This window comes from Petaurus breviceps, unplaced genomic scaffold (assembly GCF_028583685.1).
Source record: "Petaurus breviceps papuanus isolate PSGF00001 unplaced genomic scaffold, PetGlider_PUasm1.0 37, whole genome shotgun sequence".
Classification (NCBI taxonomy): domain Eukaryota; kingdom Metazoa; phylum Chordata; class Mammalia; order Diprotodontia; family Petauridae; genus Petaurus; species Petaurus breviceps.
In genome coordinates, this window is record NW_027186296.1 from 93,748,628 (window position 1) to 93,765,901 (window position 17,274).

The 17,274-nt window shown below is 36.5% G+C and overlaps 1 protein-coding gene across 3 annotated transcripts in view; it reads right to left on the bottom strand.

Annotated features, from left to right (window-relative positions):
* SHTN1 (shootin 1) overlaps positions 1–17,274 on the bottom strand; it is a 115,528-nt gene that overhangs the window by 83,306 nt on the left and 14,948 nt on the right. For all 3 annotated transcript variants that reach the window (XM_069099039.1, XM_069099040.1, XM_069099041.1), the window contains exons 2-3: positions 16,925–16,977; positions 1,473–1,533 (exon numbers count right to left, since the gene is read on the bottom strand). In XM_069099039.1, the coding sequence (XP_068955140.1) occupies positions 1,473–1,533; positions 16,925–16,977 (114 nt within the window). The remainder of the gene's footprint in view (positions 1–1,472; positions 1,534–16,924; positions 16,978–17,274) is intronic.

Here is a 17,274-nt window from a genome sequence, read left to right on the forward strand (position 1 = left end):
GTACTGGCAGGTTCAACCTATAATAATTATTTTAACAATTTCTCTATAGAACACTGCAAGGTTTATCAAGCTTTTGACATGAATTAAGCTAGCTTTTCATTGCTTTCTTTTAACCTTTAAAACTCACACACATCTAGTATGTGGCAAATATTGAACACAAAACCAAAAAACTTCATTAAGGGCAGTTTCCTCAAAGAAAATTGTAAATTCAGTGAAAAAAAATCCATTTTTATGCTGAATCTTTATTCAGATTGGGGGAGGGAGCAAAGAAGAATCTTGAAAATGGCAGCTGGGGTGAAAAAATACCTAAAAGTCACAGTAACAGTTAATTTGAGGGTCATGATCCCTACTATCATCTACTCCCACCAAAGAAGTAATAAATTCAAGTATAAAAACCTGAACTATATCCATTGCATGTAGCATGAAGTCAACAAAACATCAATAATTGCAACACATTATAAGAGATACTGTCAATGCTACCATAATAACTCTTTCAGATATGACACAATGTCAATACAAGTGTGAGAATGTTCCATTAATCCTGCATTTGGGGACTAGGAATCCCTAAGCAATCATAATTGATACATTCATAAATAAGAGATATTTCCATCACAGTATATTGGCCTCAAAAGATATGGGATGTCAACAACATTTTCCTCAGCTTGTCTTTGTTGCTGCCAGGCACCATAAAATAACCCAGCCCTATTGAAATTTAACTACAATGCTGGATTTTATTGCCTTTTTTTTAAACACAGATAAAATGTTTTGTTGCAACAGTTACCAGGAGAAAACACCGTAGGATACAATTTAAGAGCCTGATTATTTTGCAGGGTTTGCAGTCTGCTGGAGAATAGGCCCTGCTTCTAAGAGAGAGAGCATTAGAAGTTGGACAGCTGAGGTTGCTACCTACTAACTCCCTACCCCCCACTGATGTTTCCCTCCTCACATCTAAAACCTCACCATAGGTGGCTCAGTCACGTTCTATCCCCAAGGAAAAAGTAGCAACAGATGTACACCATCTTAAAAGAAAAATTATACACTGGACATTGAACTTCATGGGTTAAGACCATTAAGTTATCTCTCTTTTATTGTTTCATAAAAACGAAACAGATATAATTATAGCTATAGATCGAAATGGTAAAGCTATAGATACGAATATAGATATACATGATAGAAATATAGATGACATACAGATTATATATGGATATAGATGATAGAGATATAGATTTAGACACAAGTACAGTTATAGATGATAAAGTAATAGAGATAGACAGATATGTATTATATACTGCTACATAGATATGGATAATATAGATAAAAATATTAAACATAAAATAAAAAAATATGATGACTGACTTGACGCTGACCAAGGTGGCCTGGTATTTCTCCATAAGAGACACATGGTAAGGGCAAGCATGCTAAGGCACCTGGTATGTTTTACTATATAAATCAAAACTGAAACATCTACATACTTTTCTGAAACTCCTCCAGTTTCTTAACAGCTTCATCCCGTTCCTGTTTAATTTTGTCACACTGAAAAGGAAAAAAAGAGAGGGGGATATTAATTTGACTCAACTCAGTAAGATGTATCAAAAGCCTATTATATGTGAGAAATGCTGGATATGAAAAATAAAGGCTTCAGGTTGACTGCAACAAGTTTTAAGGCAGGGGTGAGGTAAGCAGAGGCAAACTTGAGCAACTTCTCACTTCTCGACAAAGTGTTCAGACATGATTCAAAAACAATTTTTTTGCTGGGTAAAAAATTAAAAAGCAATGGTCATTTTCATCTACTTGAACAATTTTGCTAAAATAGTATTTCCACCACTATACTCTGCTATTTTTCTAAGACCTTCAAAAAATAGAGACCTTTTATTACAATTATCTATTCAAAAAGATTTCTATGTAACATACTCAAGCTAAAAAACATTTACTCTTTAAAAGAATTCTTTTGCTGTATAACAGTAGCTTTTGTTAATACAGTAACTATCATGGGCATTGGTTAACCCTCTGCTTCTCTCATGTAGTCATGTAGGTCAGGTAGAGTCTTGCTAAGCTATGAATTTAGCATCTCCTTCCTCCAGGATCAGATGTTTTAAAGGCTGGTCCAGTGAAGCTCATACAATGGCGGAAGGAAGGAAAGAAGGGAGGGAGGGAGGATGGAAGGAAGGAAGGAAGGAAGGAAGGAAGGAAGGAAGGAAGGAAGGAAGGGAGGAAGAGATATTTCTTAAGCATTTACTGTGGGCCAAACTCTATGCTAAGGATACAGATACAAAAATGAAGGCAGTAACTGCCCTGCCCTCATAGAGTTTTAACAAGGGAAGACAACTCAAATAAAGGAGTGGTAACCAGGGAGCAATATCAAGTTGGAAAGTTATAATAATGGTAGGTAGAGCCATAAAGAAGTAGATGGACATACCTTTCCAGGAGCAATAACAGAGTTAACTATTATGGCTGCCAGAATGGTAAGAGGGTTAAGAGTATGTGTGAAACAACATGACAGCTGAAGAGGAGATGGCTAGGGAGTGAAGAGTATTTGGATTACTTAACACCAATCAGGATTACAGATAAATGGGTTCCTCCAAAGCAGTTTCTTTTCAGATCTTGGGGTTGATCCCCAAACCCTGCTTAGGCACAACATACTTGATTTTATATATCACTTTAAAATTTCTAAAGCACTTTATATGCATTTTCTCATCTGAGACTTTCAACAGCCCTGTGAGATAGATATCATAGGGATTATTATCCCCATTCCACAAAAAAGAAAACTGAGTCCCTGAAAGACTATGTGATTTGTCCATTGTCACAAAGCTATGAAAGATATGATTTGGATTCACGTCTTTCTGATTTCTGTTTCAGCACTTTATCTACTATGCCCTATTGACTCTCTCATCAACTCATACTTCAGGAAGAGGTACCTCACTCCATCAATTAACAAGCATTTATTAAATGCTTTTATTCATAAGCCACTGTATGCCAGGAACTCTGCTAGACATTGGAGATACAAAGACAAAAATTCATTTTCAGTTTTAATCAAACCCTCAGGCCCCTCCACTGAGACTGCCAATAGTAGCAGAAGCATTGAATAGGGACAGCATTCTATTCACACCTAAACAAAGACCACCAGCTCACTTCTCACACAGGCCACCAAATAATTGTCAAATACCGGTAACTTTCAGCCAATGCCAATCTCAGATGGTGGTACATCAACAGTCCAGATGTTAGAGATTCCATTACCAAAATCCACTCACTGATCAAATCTTAATTTCCTTCCAAAAAGGATTAGGTAGAAAGGTTTTAACAGAGTCCAGGCCACGGAGTGGCCCAGTCTTTTTTTTTTTTTTAAACAAAACAAACAAAAAAAGCAGGTGACCAATCTCTACAAGCACAGTTTTTATGTAATTCCTGCCTTCGTGAATAGCAGATTCTCTAGCTGTCTACAAACCTACAGCTGTGTAATACCAAAGGTCTTCATGTGTCTGTGGCTTCTATTTTCTGCAACTGCATTATGAGAGAACTGGCAGCCAGAGAATCTACCATCTGCTATGGATATTGAAAGGAAAAAAAATTTACAAGTGCAGCAAATGTAGCTTTACTTATCACAAGATGGAACAAAATCCAATGTAAAGGATGTGTCTATTCACTGAGCAGGGGTCCAAATGACCAATTAATGCATTATTTTAGGTAAGTACTGAAAAAGATTCTACTTTCTCATTCAACTAGAAAAGAAGAAGAACATTAAAAATATTATAGGCCTTTTAGGTGGAATGTTGTATCTTCAGTTATATTACGCTAAGCCACACAGTCAAAGAACCCACCCCCACCCCAGCTGCACCATTTATATAAACTGCTCCCTTTTTGTGTAAGAATTGCCCGCAAAGACCTTGCAATAGCAACAGATGTTCTCGGGACCACATTGCTTAATTGTAATTCCCAATGATTCTCTGTTGCTTACAGCTCACATGGAACATAGCAGCATGATTGCTGGCTAGTTTAAGCAACCTGTATAATATTACGCCTGCTCTATAGTCTCTATTTTGGCTCTTTATGAAGTAGAGAATTGATCCATGGTTGGCCTTGTGGGGTTCTGAAAGCCGTTCATAGTGGAGGCCTTGGCTATTTTCCAGATCTCTTCCTTGAACCTCATCCAGGCAGATACCTGGCTTCTGACACTGACCTTGAACTTCTGGGTTTTGGCAGGCATGTCTGCAGAGAAGGTCTCTGCAGTATGAATTTGCAACACCCAGAGATGTCTTGTCCAGATCCTTTGCCATTTCTAACATGATCTTAAATTATGAGCAACTCTGAATTATTTGCATTAATAGTGTAACAATGTAACAGACTATATACACCTGAAAAATACATATACATGTATGTATGCATATATACATACAAACACACTTATTACACATATAGATCAAGAAGTAGCCAAAGACAATCCAAAAAGACTACAACTATAAGAATGGTGTGTGTGGGGACATTGAGTTCAATTCTTTTTCATAGATGAAAAAACTAGCCCAGAGACGTGACATGCCTTTCCTAAAAGCATGTAGTTAGTAAGTTCAGCAGTCTAGAATTTAAGCTTTGGTTCTGTGATGATAAAAATTCCAGCCTTTTTATACACACACACACACACACACACTGGTCTACCATATGCCTTCCTTACAAAAATCTTATGAATTAGGTAGATACACGTATTATTATTCAACTTAACAGATGAGAAAGCTGAGGTCCAGGAAACTGAGGCATTGCCCCTGATTGTGCTACCAAAACCAGACCTTCTAAAACTTAGTACAGTGTTCTTTTCAGTAATCATTGCTGCCTCTTGACTGATATCAATGCAGAGAACTGACAGTTGATTGCATTTGGCATCTGAATGAGTATTTTTTTAATGTTCTGTGTTATTCTACTTTCCCATTTTCCTCTCCCCACTCCAAGAACTTTTCATTTATTTTCCCTCAAAGGAAGAGCCTATACGTCCTCATATGTATACTTTTCATATACATACAAAAAGTATGCATATGATGAGAATTTATACATATTTAACTAATATGGAATAAGCTCCCTCAAATTAGTTTTTAGTAAAAATTACTATTATACTCTTTTATTTGGACAATTCAGGCTGGACTTCAACCACAATTTATAAATTCTTACAAACATATTCAGGGCATACAACAAATTAAGCTATTTCAACTTGGAAGAAATTCTTTCTAATCACCATTCCCTCTTCCGAAATGTTTTTGAACTTCTTTGTTTCACTCCAATTTTAAAGGAATAAGAAGTGGGAACTACCCTAAAGCTGTCTTACTGCATTCTCCAAATTCTAGGTATTTATTGTGTGTTAGATGGAAACACGTGTCATCAGAACAGAGATCCTTGTTCTTTGTTTCTGGATAGATTGCTGTTAATAAGAGACTCATTTTCACTTTCAAACTGCTAAGTAATTACTTTTTTTTTTCCCCTGGCACAACCACTTGCTATTCTATCTCAAAGAAATTGCATGTATATAGATGTATTATGCATGAACAGTTAGCACAATAGATGCGTATCTTGCTTTTTAAAGTGATTTTTATTGAATCCTTTAAAATAAAATACTTTAGAACCTTTACTCCTGAAAACTATACAAGAGGAGGAAATGTTTAACAATACACAACTCAACCAAGGCACAGACAGTATCATATGGCCCGCTTCTTGAAACATAAGTCTTGGAAAGTATCTGCCTCTCTCCATTTTCATTCATGGCTCCTGGCAGAGTGACAGAAACCACGGATGTGTTGTTACAGTACATCACCAAAACTACTTCTACTATAAGCACTCAGACACTGACTCATTTCAAAAATCTCTCTAAGGATCTCATATAAAATACAAATATTTTTCATTTTTAAAGAAATTACTATCAGAATTTGTTCCTGAAGGCTATTACAATCCAGTTTAGAAAGGGAACCCTCCACATACACACACCCCTTCTCTTTTTTTCTATATAGAAAAAAAGCAAACACCAAAACCTCAAACAGTTATGATAAAGTCCCCTCCTCAAAAGCATATACTTTAAAGTGTGTTTTCAATTGTGTGGCTACACAATTGGCAAATGTTGATAACACAAATATAGTGATGTCAGCAATGACAAATTAAAGCATTTATTTGATTGGAAGCCTACTTATTCCTTCTACTGTTTTCCAAAAGTGACAGAATATAATTAACAAAGTTGCTATTGACTTTAAATAGAACAGGGGAGCACATTAATTTTCACTGGCCCACCCCCTTCTACCTTTGACCATATGTTGGTGAAACAATTCCATTTTACAGATGTCAATCTTAACCTTACACTCTCATGTTCTAGTGATGGTTTTTGTTTCATAAATTAAGTTTTAAAATTACTCACCTGAATTGGTTTATCTGCTAACTTAACAAGCATGTACTGAAATCCAACCTCAAAGTTATTGATAAAAACAAAATTCAAGTAAACTCCCAGTTAGCCAGGTTAAAAGAATTTAACAGCCCAACAAATCATCCAAAATAGGAGGTAATCAAAAAATCATTGGCATTTACCTTCAGAGTTCATTATGTGATTATATACTTGTTTACAACATCCATACATAATAATTCATGTTTATGTATATTTTTAAAGTTAATAAATTGTTTCTCACTGAAAATTCTATGAGGTAGACGGTACCAATAAAATCATCTTCATTTTACAGATAAGGAAACTGAGGCTCTGAAAGCCCAAGTTACCTGCTTATGATCACAAAGCTAAGGAGTCTCAGTGCCAGGATTCAAATCCAGGTCTCTTTGACTCTAAGACCAGCACTCTTTCTATGATGTCATGTTGCATGAGATTGTTTCATGCAGTTTTATATTATGTCAGGGATATGGCTTACTTTCCTAATTCTGTGGAAATTTTAAAGATTATGTTAAATTTGCAGTCACTATAAAATCCTTATGAAATTTGGGAAATGGTCAAAGCTCCAAACAACGCTATCCTCAATGGAAAAAAATTAAAGAGAACCAAAAAGTTCACTTCAAATGATTTTCCATAGTAAACCCTCACAGTCACACAGATGACTGTAAATATAGACAAATATGATTCCCCTCCTTGTGTTAAATGTGTGTTGATTATGAAAATAGCATTGATTGGGGGAATAAAAGCTCCCTTAGGGGATCTCCTCAGACAAAGTTACTCATAAGCATATGCTAGGATCACACAAGAGTCCACAAAAGATTCAATCACAGAAATAACCGGCAATAATAATATGAGTATCAATAAGCAAGGCATGGCCCAGGGAGATATCTCCTCACTCAAGATATATAGTCATAGTGTTTGTCCTGAGCAACTTATAAATAGAAGATTGATTCTTTAATAGATGATGAGATTCTCTTGGTATTACTGTTCCTGGATGGTTAAGCCTATCAAAGGTATAGGGCTACTTTAATGGGCCATGATCATTAAAAGAGGTGGGCCTACTAATCTGAACAAGAAAAAGTGAGTGTATGAAGCATGTGTATCTTACAGATAATAGCATGAAGTTGGATGGGCAGCCAATTGAGAGTTTGGGGGGTATTCTTCTGTTTGGACTTGTGATTTCACTTATGTGGGTAATTCTGGGTAAGGAAAGTATCTACCAATGTGGATTATATATGCATGTATGTATATATGTATGTATGGCAATTTACAGCCTTAGAGAGCCATCTAGAGAGAGGTTAGGTCAAAGATGGAACTTGACTCTATGTCTCCATGACTTTGAAGCTACTTTCCAGTTCAGTAGACCTCACTTATTCATTCATCAACGTGAATACATTAGATAGGTATTGCAGATGAATATGACCCAGAGATAATTATAAAGGAGTTTATATGGCATTTTTTATTTATGAAACTGTCCATTGCTTTCAATGATTCAGAACCGCGTGCTACCACAAAACATCATTTTAACACTGATTTCTTCTCCGTGATGTTATATGCCTACAAATTATGGAAAGACATAAATATCAAAAGAATTGAACCTACTGGGGACCCAAGGGGAAATGGAAACAGATTTAGTGAGTGATAGGCTGGTGCTGAGTGCCAATAATGATTTGTGTTTTACACCAATTCTCTTGTACATCACTGAGGATGTGTATCTTCATAGAAGGAGATAACACGTAGCAGGAATGAGGTATAACAGATGGATAGCCCATGAATCACACCAGTACTCATAAAATATTTTTTTAAAAACAGAACAAAGTACCATTGGGGAGAATCTATGGAAGACTTATAGAAAGACTTGGACAAGAATCATGTAGGATAAGAAGATATTTATACATTTTGACCTATATTAGTGCCCATATTGATGATATAATTTATCTGAGTGTCAAAATGAGCCTTCAGTTTTGAATACAGGACTGACAAGTAGTGACTTTAAAAGAACACAGTATGGCTAAGCCTGAGATTAAGAATATACTATGGATAATATTAAGAAGTGACTTATCCAAGGTCATAGAATTTCTGGCAGAGTCAAGAATTCATGTACTATAATAAAGAACTGAACAGCAACAACTAGCACCACTGAGGAGGACAGAAAAAAATCTTCAGACATCAGGAATAATTCTACTTTAAGAATGAGCCGATCCCCTCAAGTAATTGTGTGCCCACTGAATATTCCCAGTCTTCTTATACCTTAATATCAGTGACACTGGCCTCCTTGCTATTCCATGAACAACACATTCCATCTCCTATCTCCCATGCCTGAAATGCTCTCCTTCATTTCTGCCTCCTGGTTTCAGAAAGTCCCAACTCAAATCCCACCTTCTGTCCAAAGCCTTTCAAAATCCCTCTTAATTCCTCAATTGAATTTTTTTCCTATTTATCCTGTATCCCCTGCACTTTAGCACGGTGCCTGGCACATAGTAAGCATTTAATACATATGCATTGACTAACTGAACATATGGTCTTTTGGCATTTTTATAGCTTCCTGTTAAGAATATCAACCAGAAAGAGAGACCAATGTAGGACAAGATATCACATATACTTCTTCCACTTCATCTACAAGTTTCATTCCTCTGGCACTAAAAAAAAAAAAAAAAAAGATTCAGAATTAAAGTAGAGCCCCTGAGTATGGATATCAGCTCAAGTAGTTTTTTTCAACTAATGCTGAGGCCCATTCACTATCCAGGATGTCTGTTAACTCTTTAGTTCATCAGTATACCTTCTGAACATATGATGTAAATGAGCATGGCCCAGAGACGGAAAGGTCACTACTCCTCACCAGTCATATATTCCTCAGCTTTGGAACTCCACCCTAAGGGTTAGTTATGCTGAGTGGTGGACAAGTACAAACATACCTAACCAACTATACATACTTGGTCCCAGGTCATGCTTCACATACCACAGAATGATCTACTAGGAAACCAGAGTTTACTCAAGCATCTTGCCATCTGCCCTGATACCACACACATATCCCTCTCCCTATTTCTACTTATTGTCATTAATCAAATCAATACCACTGTTGTTAGTGGAAAGGATATTGTGCTATGGCTCCTCTTAAAATCCCTATGACTTCCCAGACCAAAAACTCCTTTCCCTAGCTTCAAATCACCTATACATGCTACTTCCCATTATTAGAATGTAATCTCCTTGTAAATTGGTAATTGGTCTAGCCATGCTAGAAAGCAATATGGTACATGTGTAATGGGAATGGGAATCTGAAGATCTTCCCTCCCCCTTAATAGACCTAAGGGAATATGAAGACCTTCCCTGCTCTGAGGATCTTCCTTGCCCTCTAACAGGTCGAATATAATCACATGGAGTCTGTGGTAGGAGGAGTTTGCTGAAGGGTAGGGCAGAACCCACAGAAAACTAGGGTGTCAGAACAGCTAGACAGTAGGAGAGAGAGGATGTCAGGCAAGCAGACAGCTAGGCTTGTGAGTTTGTCGGAAAGCTAAAGGATGGTGTGGCGCTCTGCTGCATTATGGTGTATTAACTTCTATGTTGCTATGGTGGATTTGGTTTTCTGGCGTCTAGATAAATGTTTTGCTTCTGTCTTATATATGGAGAGTCTGTTGTATTTTGCAATTGAGCACTATGCCGGCATATTCACAGTTGCTGTTGGCACTGTGAATATTGCATTGGTACTATACTATGCTCCAAAATTCACCAAATGGTGTACACCCTTTTAACCTAATGCACTCTACTAGGCTCATACTCCGAAGAGATCATGACAAGAAGAAAAAGACCCATATACACAAAAATCTTTATAACAGCTCATTTTGTAGTGGCAAACAAGGGTACCCATTAATTAGAGAATGGCTAAACGGCTATGGTATATGAATATAATGGAAAATCATTATTCCATAAGAAATTGCAATAGAGAGGATTCAGAGAAACCTGAGATCTCTACAAAATGATGCAGAGTAAAGTGAGCAGAACCAGGGAAGCAATTTGTGCAATTACAGTATTATAAAGTCAAAATTTTGAAAGCCTTAAGATCTCTGATCAATGCAATGACTAACCATAACTGAGAAAACCAGTGATGACTCATGTTACCTATCTCCTGACAAAGAAGCAATCGATTAGAGATGCAGAACAAGAGAAAGATTTTTAGACTTGAACAATTCAGGAATTTTTCTTGCTTGACTATGGCATAATTGTTACAAGGGTTTTGCTTTTCTTTCTTTTAAGTTAAGGGTGGGAATAAAAGGAAGCGATAACAAATGTTTGTTGATTAAAAAAAATAAAATGAGAAAATTACAAGTTTCTTGATAGGAAATATCTGAGTTTTGTATTTGTGTCATCAGTATCTATGTCAGTATCTGGCATATAGTAGACTTTTCATAAATAGTCTTTTCATTCATTTGTCTAAAGAAAGACAAGCAAAACGGAATCTGATTTTTTTTTCTTTTGGCCCCCAAAACAAAAATTAGCCCCACATTAAAGTATGTGGTAAAAAAGATGGGGAAGGGAATTGTACTTAGTCCTCCCTATTCCTGATAATTGAAATTAAACATCTTTGATATAGGGGGCACTTGAGGGCCATTGGAAAAGGGTTAGCCAGTCGTAGACATAAGCGAACTACTTTGCTGAGAAAGAATGGGATTCTCCATTTGTCACTGCTAGAACTAAAGCTGTTTTTACTCTTTCTACTCTAGATAAAAGGCTTTTATTACATGGTTCTTTCCATAGTAATACATTTCCTCCTTTTGGTAAAGATCTATAATAATGAAATGGCCTATCTTTTAACAGAGCCTAATAAAAAGTACATTGGGAACTTGAAACCACTCTACTTTGTTGTATTCAATCAACCACATTGGTCTCTTATCCTTTCTTCTCATTTCTGTTAATAGTTACATTTAAAGAACTAATATAGAAATAGATCAATAATAATACTCTGTATGGATATGATGAAAGCTGACCTATACTCCATGTAGAGAGATATGTAAATAGTTAATAGTCTGAGATAAACTAATTCTATTTTCAACCATATGCTCCTAACAAAATAGTATGTTTTACCTACAAAGTCACAGTTTTCTGAACAGGTGGTTCATTTAAAGCACCACTGTAATAACTAGGTTCTGCTTTGTTTATATCAGGGCTTCTTAAACTTTTTCCACTGACAACCCCTTTTCCCATGTGTTAATTGGTCTGAGGGCATGCACAATGCAAAGTGCACATACTTTGTGTTAAGAACCAAGGTTGCAGGGGAGTTGTGCAAAGCAACATGGGCAAGTGCTACCAGAAACACCTTAGATTCATTATGTATTTGATTTTGAATTAATTTTTGGTCATCGTGCATTCAGAAACCTTTTACTGTTGCCAAATTTTTCGAGACCCCATACAGGGTCATAATCCACAGTTTAATGAATCTTCATGTGGGGGGGGGCATAGTACAGTGGAAAGGGAGGTAGATCTGAACACAAAAAAACTGGATTTGAATCTAGGCTATTCATTACACACTATCCAGGCTAGTCATTATATACAACCTGTGGAACTTAAGACAAGTCAATTAACCTCTATGGTTTTGGATATATCCTCTGTAGAATGTGAATGTTGGACTAGATAACTTCTGTGGTCCTTTCCACCCCTAAATCTATTATATTGAACCTAATATATACAAGATACTGTGATCTGCACTGAGGATAAAGAAGTTGTAGAAGATATGATCCCTGTCATGGGGTTTATAATCTAGTTGGGTAGCTAGGACATAAGTATAAAAAGACACTAGTATGAGCCAATATGAAGGCCAAATGAAAGATACAGACAATTAAATGTCACATAAGTTCTAAGGACAAAAGGTTCAAATTAGGGTTCTCAAGCAGGCTTGTGTCCCTCATTCAAAACCTTGTTCCCCTCCACCGCTCCTCTGTCAGTATTTTTGGTCATCTGTGACTAGGGTAGGCACACTGCATCTACCCCCTTGGTATAACAGGAAGGGGGAACTATGCTCATGATTTCAGGTAACACTTATGACTGATTCCCATTCATTCGATTCATTTATTCAATAAATATTTAGTAAACAATTATTTTACTCAAGGCTCAGATCCAGGCTCACAAATGAACAAGGAGGGAAAAAAAAGGAAACAATACAAAAATGCTATCCATTCCTATAGTCATGTTATCCTTTTTCTTCTAAATTTTGTTCTTCACAAAAAATACTGGAAATGGAGTCAGAACTGGGTTCATATCCTACATCAGCAAGCGTGGATTTAGAGCTGGAAAGGACCACAGTGGCCACGTGCCAGAACACCCTCATTTGATTAACTGTTGAGGAACTGAATACAAGAGAGGTTAAGTAATCCGCCTGTGTTCACACAGCTGGCGTCAAGGTGGGATAGGAACCCAAGTCTTCCTGCGCCTAACTTCAAAAGCAGATCCATTATACCATGATGCCACTTCCCATGATGTGCCACTTGCTATATGACTTTGGACAAGTTACTTAGCTTGAAACTAAATTCCCTCATCTATATAATAGAGAGTTTCATACCTGCCCTCCCTTATCTCAACGAATTGTGACTGGATGGTACAAAGCTAGAAGAGATAGCCCAAAACCTTAGATGACAATAACCCAACAGGATAGAACATTGGGTCCAATTTAATAAGATGAAACTGATTAGGTATAAAGGTAAAGTTTTATAATTGGGTCAAAAAAATCTGCATTACAAACACAAGATCGGGAAGGTATGGCTAATTAGCAAGCACAGAATTTCAGAGTTGGAAGGCCATCTATTCTAAACCCTAACTAAAAGAATGGCCCTGAACTCATCTGAGAAAATAACTGGGGGTTCTGATGGATTTCAAAGCTAATAAGAGCTAATGGTAGCACTATGGAAATAAAAGCTAATGCAATCTTTAGCTACCATCAATGAGATACAGTGTCTAGGACCAGAAGAGTTGACAGCTCTCATATGCTCTGATGTAGTAAGAACACACCTGGAATGCTGTTGTCTTTTTCAGCCACCCCATTTTAGGAATGCTAGTGATAAGCTAGAGAATATTCTCCAGAAGCTTACTAGAATCCTAAAGGACCCTAAGATCATGGCATATAAATACTGAGTAAAGGAACTGAAGATAGTTACCCTGAGAAAGAGAAAAACTACATAGTGGCAAGATGGCAGAGTGGATAGAATGTTAGACCTGGAGTCAGAAAGACCCAAGTTCAAATTCAGTCTCAGACACTTGGTAGCTCAGTGACCTTAGGTAAGTCAATTTGATATTGACCTGCCTCCATGTGAGGTGGAATTAATAATAGCACTCACTTGCCAGGGTTATTGAAGATGAAATTAGATTACATATATACATATTCATATATGTATATAACGTACTTTGCAAACCTTAAAATGCTATGCAATCTTAGCTATTATTACTATTACGTGACAGCTATCTTCAAGTATTTCATGTGAAATTTGCTCCAGATAGAACTAGCGGCAATATATGGAAGGTACAAAGAGGCAAATGTAGGTTTGCAACTTTCTGATAATTAGATAACAGAGAATTCAAGCTGTCTAGAAAATAACTGATGACCCCACACCTATATGGGTATCACATATGTATCACTCTCCACTGGAAGTTCTCAACCACAGATTGGAAGACCATGTATTGTAGTATATGTGGCTGAGGGCATTCTTGGTCAGGCATACAATGAAGAAGATGAAGTTTGGGGCCCTTCCCAACTCTAATACTCTTTGAGTCTATAATCAAATAAAAAATATATGTGAAAGAATTATTTTATAAATGGCAAAGCATAATATAAATGTGAGGAATGATTATCTGTTAAAACAGGATCACTATTCCTTCCTTTTGTTGATTCAATGAGTTCCCCTTGCTTTCCCACTTCATTTTTGCCTTTTCCTTTGCCCTACATCATCTGGGCAGGGAGACAAGAAAGATCAAATCCAATTATTGGGTATGAACTCTTCTAATGTCTTCTAAGCCTCTTTTCTTTCTAGGAATTGATATGTGTAGGGATCCCAGCTGAGGAAGCTGTCCAAGTGTTAGGAAAATGTGGCTACGTACAACTGCATTTTCTTCTTGTCTGACTGCTAATCAAACTCCAGTTCCACCATCTGCCTCTTTCACTCTTATTCCATGCTACTTAATGGAACTGGGGGAAGTCATGAACTATGGGTCCACAACAAATTTAGGTCATCTAATCTCAAATAGGACTTCACTGTGGCAACAAAATCCTACTCTTTCCTAATCAATCAGCTATCATGGTGGTGCCAAACTCAAATGGAAATGAATCCTTGCAGTTTGCATATTTACTTATAAAACCACAAACTGACATTATCTATGTTGTACTGTCTTTTTATTAATTTTGTTAAAAATTTCCCAGTTATATTTCATCGCATTCTGGCAGCCCTTTAGAGTTTTGTGGCTGCTTGCAAATTTGACACCTCTCCTCCATCATACTCACCAAAATACATATTCCAAACCTTCTTGTTTCTCCTCAAGACTCCCACAGCACACCCAACTCCAAGCTGATTTTACCTAATACTTCATTTTTAAAAACTGAGACCATTTGCCAAGCGTTTCCTCTTCTCATTTCCTATCTCTATGACAATATCATTCAATATCTCTTCCTATAGTTCTACCTGTGATGAAGCAGTGGCCTTTCTCCTTCCCAAGGCCAACCATTCTACAAGCACCCTTCCTCCTATTGCTTCATGTTTTCTCTAGCAAACTGCTCCCATTATCATTTTCACTCTATCTAATATTTCCCCATCTACAGGTTTCTTCCACTTTGTTGACAAATACATACATGCTTCCCCAATTTTTAAAAAGTCCCCACTTGATCATTCCATCATATCCATATCAATTATTATCCTCTTTCCTCTCCTTCTCAATGAAACTGGGGGGGGGGGCCTGTGGAAGTCTATATTCTGTGCCTCTACATTCTTCTAAATCCTCTTCTGTAATCTGGCTTCTGGCCTTTTGATTAAAAGCTTTCTGTCCAAAGTTACCAATGATCAAATTTTAATTACCCAATCTAATGGCCCTTTCTTATCCTTCTTGACCTCTGTGCATCATCTGACACTGTTGGTCATCTTCTTTTCCTAAATACTCTTTTCCTCCTCAGTTTTTATAACAATGCTCTCTCTTGATTCTCCTCATACCAATCTGACTGCTCCTTCTCAGTCTCCTTTGCTGGGTTTTCATATATGTATATATATGTGTATATGCATATACACATATATATACATATTCATAATCTAACTATATATCATATTTTTATATCTATGTGTATGAATATATATGGATATATATATATACATATATTATATGTGTATATGTGTGTATGTGTGTGTGTATACTGCCTAATTTGGGAGCTATGCTAGTCTATGACATAAGTGCAAATTTCACAACTTTGTTTTTACTTGCCAACACACCTTTGAATTTTGTGTAGGAGGAAAGAAGTAATTAGCAGTCCCCCTGTCCAACTATACTAGAGTCCAAATATAACCACATTAAATGACGTACCCTTGGCAAAGTCACTCAACCACTCTAGATTTGAGATGGTGTCTAATTTTGAAATGCTATCCACCTGTTCATCAGAAAGAGTGCATGCATTTTCCATGAAAGGGTAAGCTTATTTACAAAATAAATAAGATATGGTTCTAGCCTTCAAGGCTCAAGGAATTTGGGAGGAATGATAAGAAATGCATCTATTTCTGACATCCAAGGGGCCTTTTTGATTGTTGCTGCCTCTCTTTTCCCCTTTCCTCCATCTCTTCCTAATCAAATTCTCCATTTTTCTCTCTTTGTCTTTGGTCTCTAGATATTACTTCCCTCCAATCTGTCTGTCATCTTGTGTTATTTCAAGAAAAAAAAATTTGTTAACACATGCTCACAATCATCAAGGAGACAATTTATGGGGGTAAGTAGAAGAAAATTATTTTTCAACTGTATAAAAGCCAATAATAAAAACCCCTTGCACAAAGCTTCCAATTTCCATTTGGTGCCAAGCATTTGTTTTTAACTTACAGATTTACAATTACTATATTCAGAGTAAGCAGAAACAGAAAAGACTTCTGAAGTCATTTACTCTAAGTATCAAAAGAAAGAGAACAGAAAAATTTCCTCCAGGATTTGGACCAAAGTCTTAAAGCTTAAGTCTCTGGGGACTTAGTGTTTACCTCTAACATATACAACCTAGTTAATGAAAGAAAGTACATTTCTTCAAGTTCATGTGCCATGCTACACATTTGCATCATGTAGTTAATCTCACAGAACTGCACACACTGTGTGACATGTCTGCTATTCTTTACCATCTGGTGCCTGTAGTTGACATTCAGTTTGAAAAACACATGCAGGAAAAAAAAATCTAGCCTCATTCACTCTGAGCTGAAATAGGTAATAGAACAATGAGCTTTGCAATCCAGACTTTTGGAAACATGGAGAAGTAGAATTAGAAATGAAAAATATAGAACATTTGAAAATCACCAAACATTATAAAAGACAAACCTTCTCTTTTGTTTTCTTGTTTTCAGCTTTAAGATCTTCATATTCACCAATTGCTATAAGAGAATAGGGAAAATACCATTATAACATTCAGAAAGGAAAAATAATCAAGCTTATTAAAGTTAAATTTCATTCATCTGAGCCCAGAAGGTCAGAACCTTTAATTATCTGTATTTCCCCCAACCAGTTCATTTTTAGGAGGGGGAGGCAATTATCAAGGAGAAAAAGTCACAGTATAAATTTGTCAAAAACAACAACAAAACAACTTCCAGGCAATTAAATTAGATTAGGATAAATTTAGCCCAGTCCCCTGTACCTCTAGTCCTGCACACTGAGAATTGAATTCCAAATCA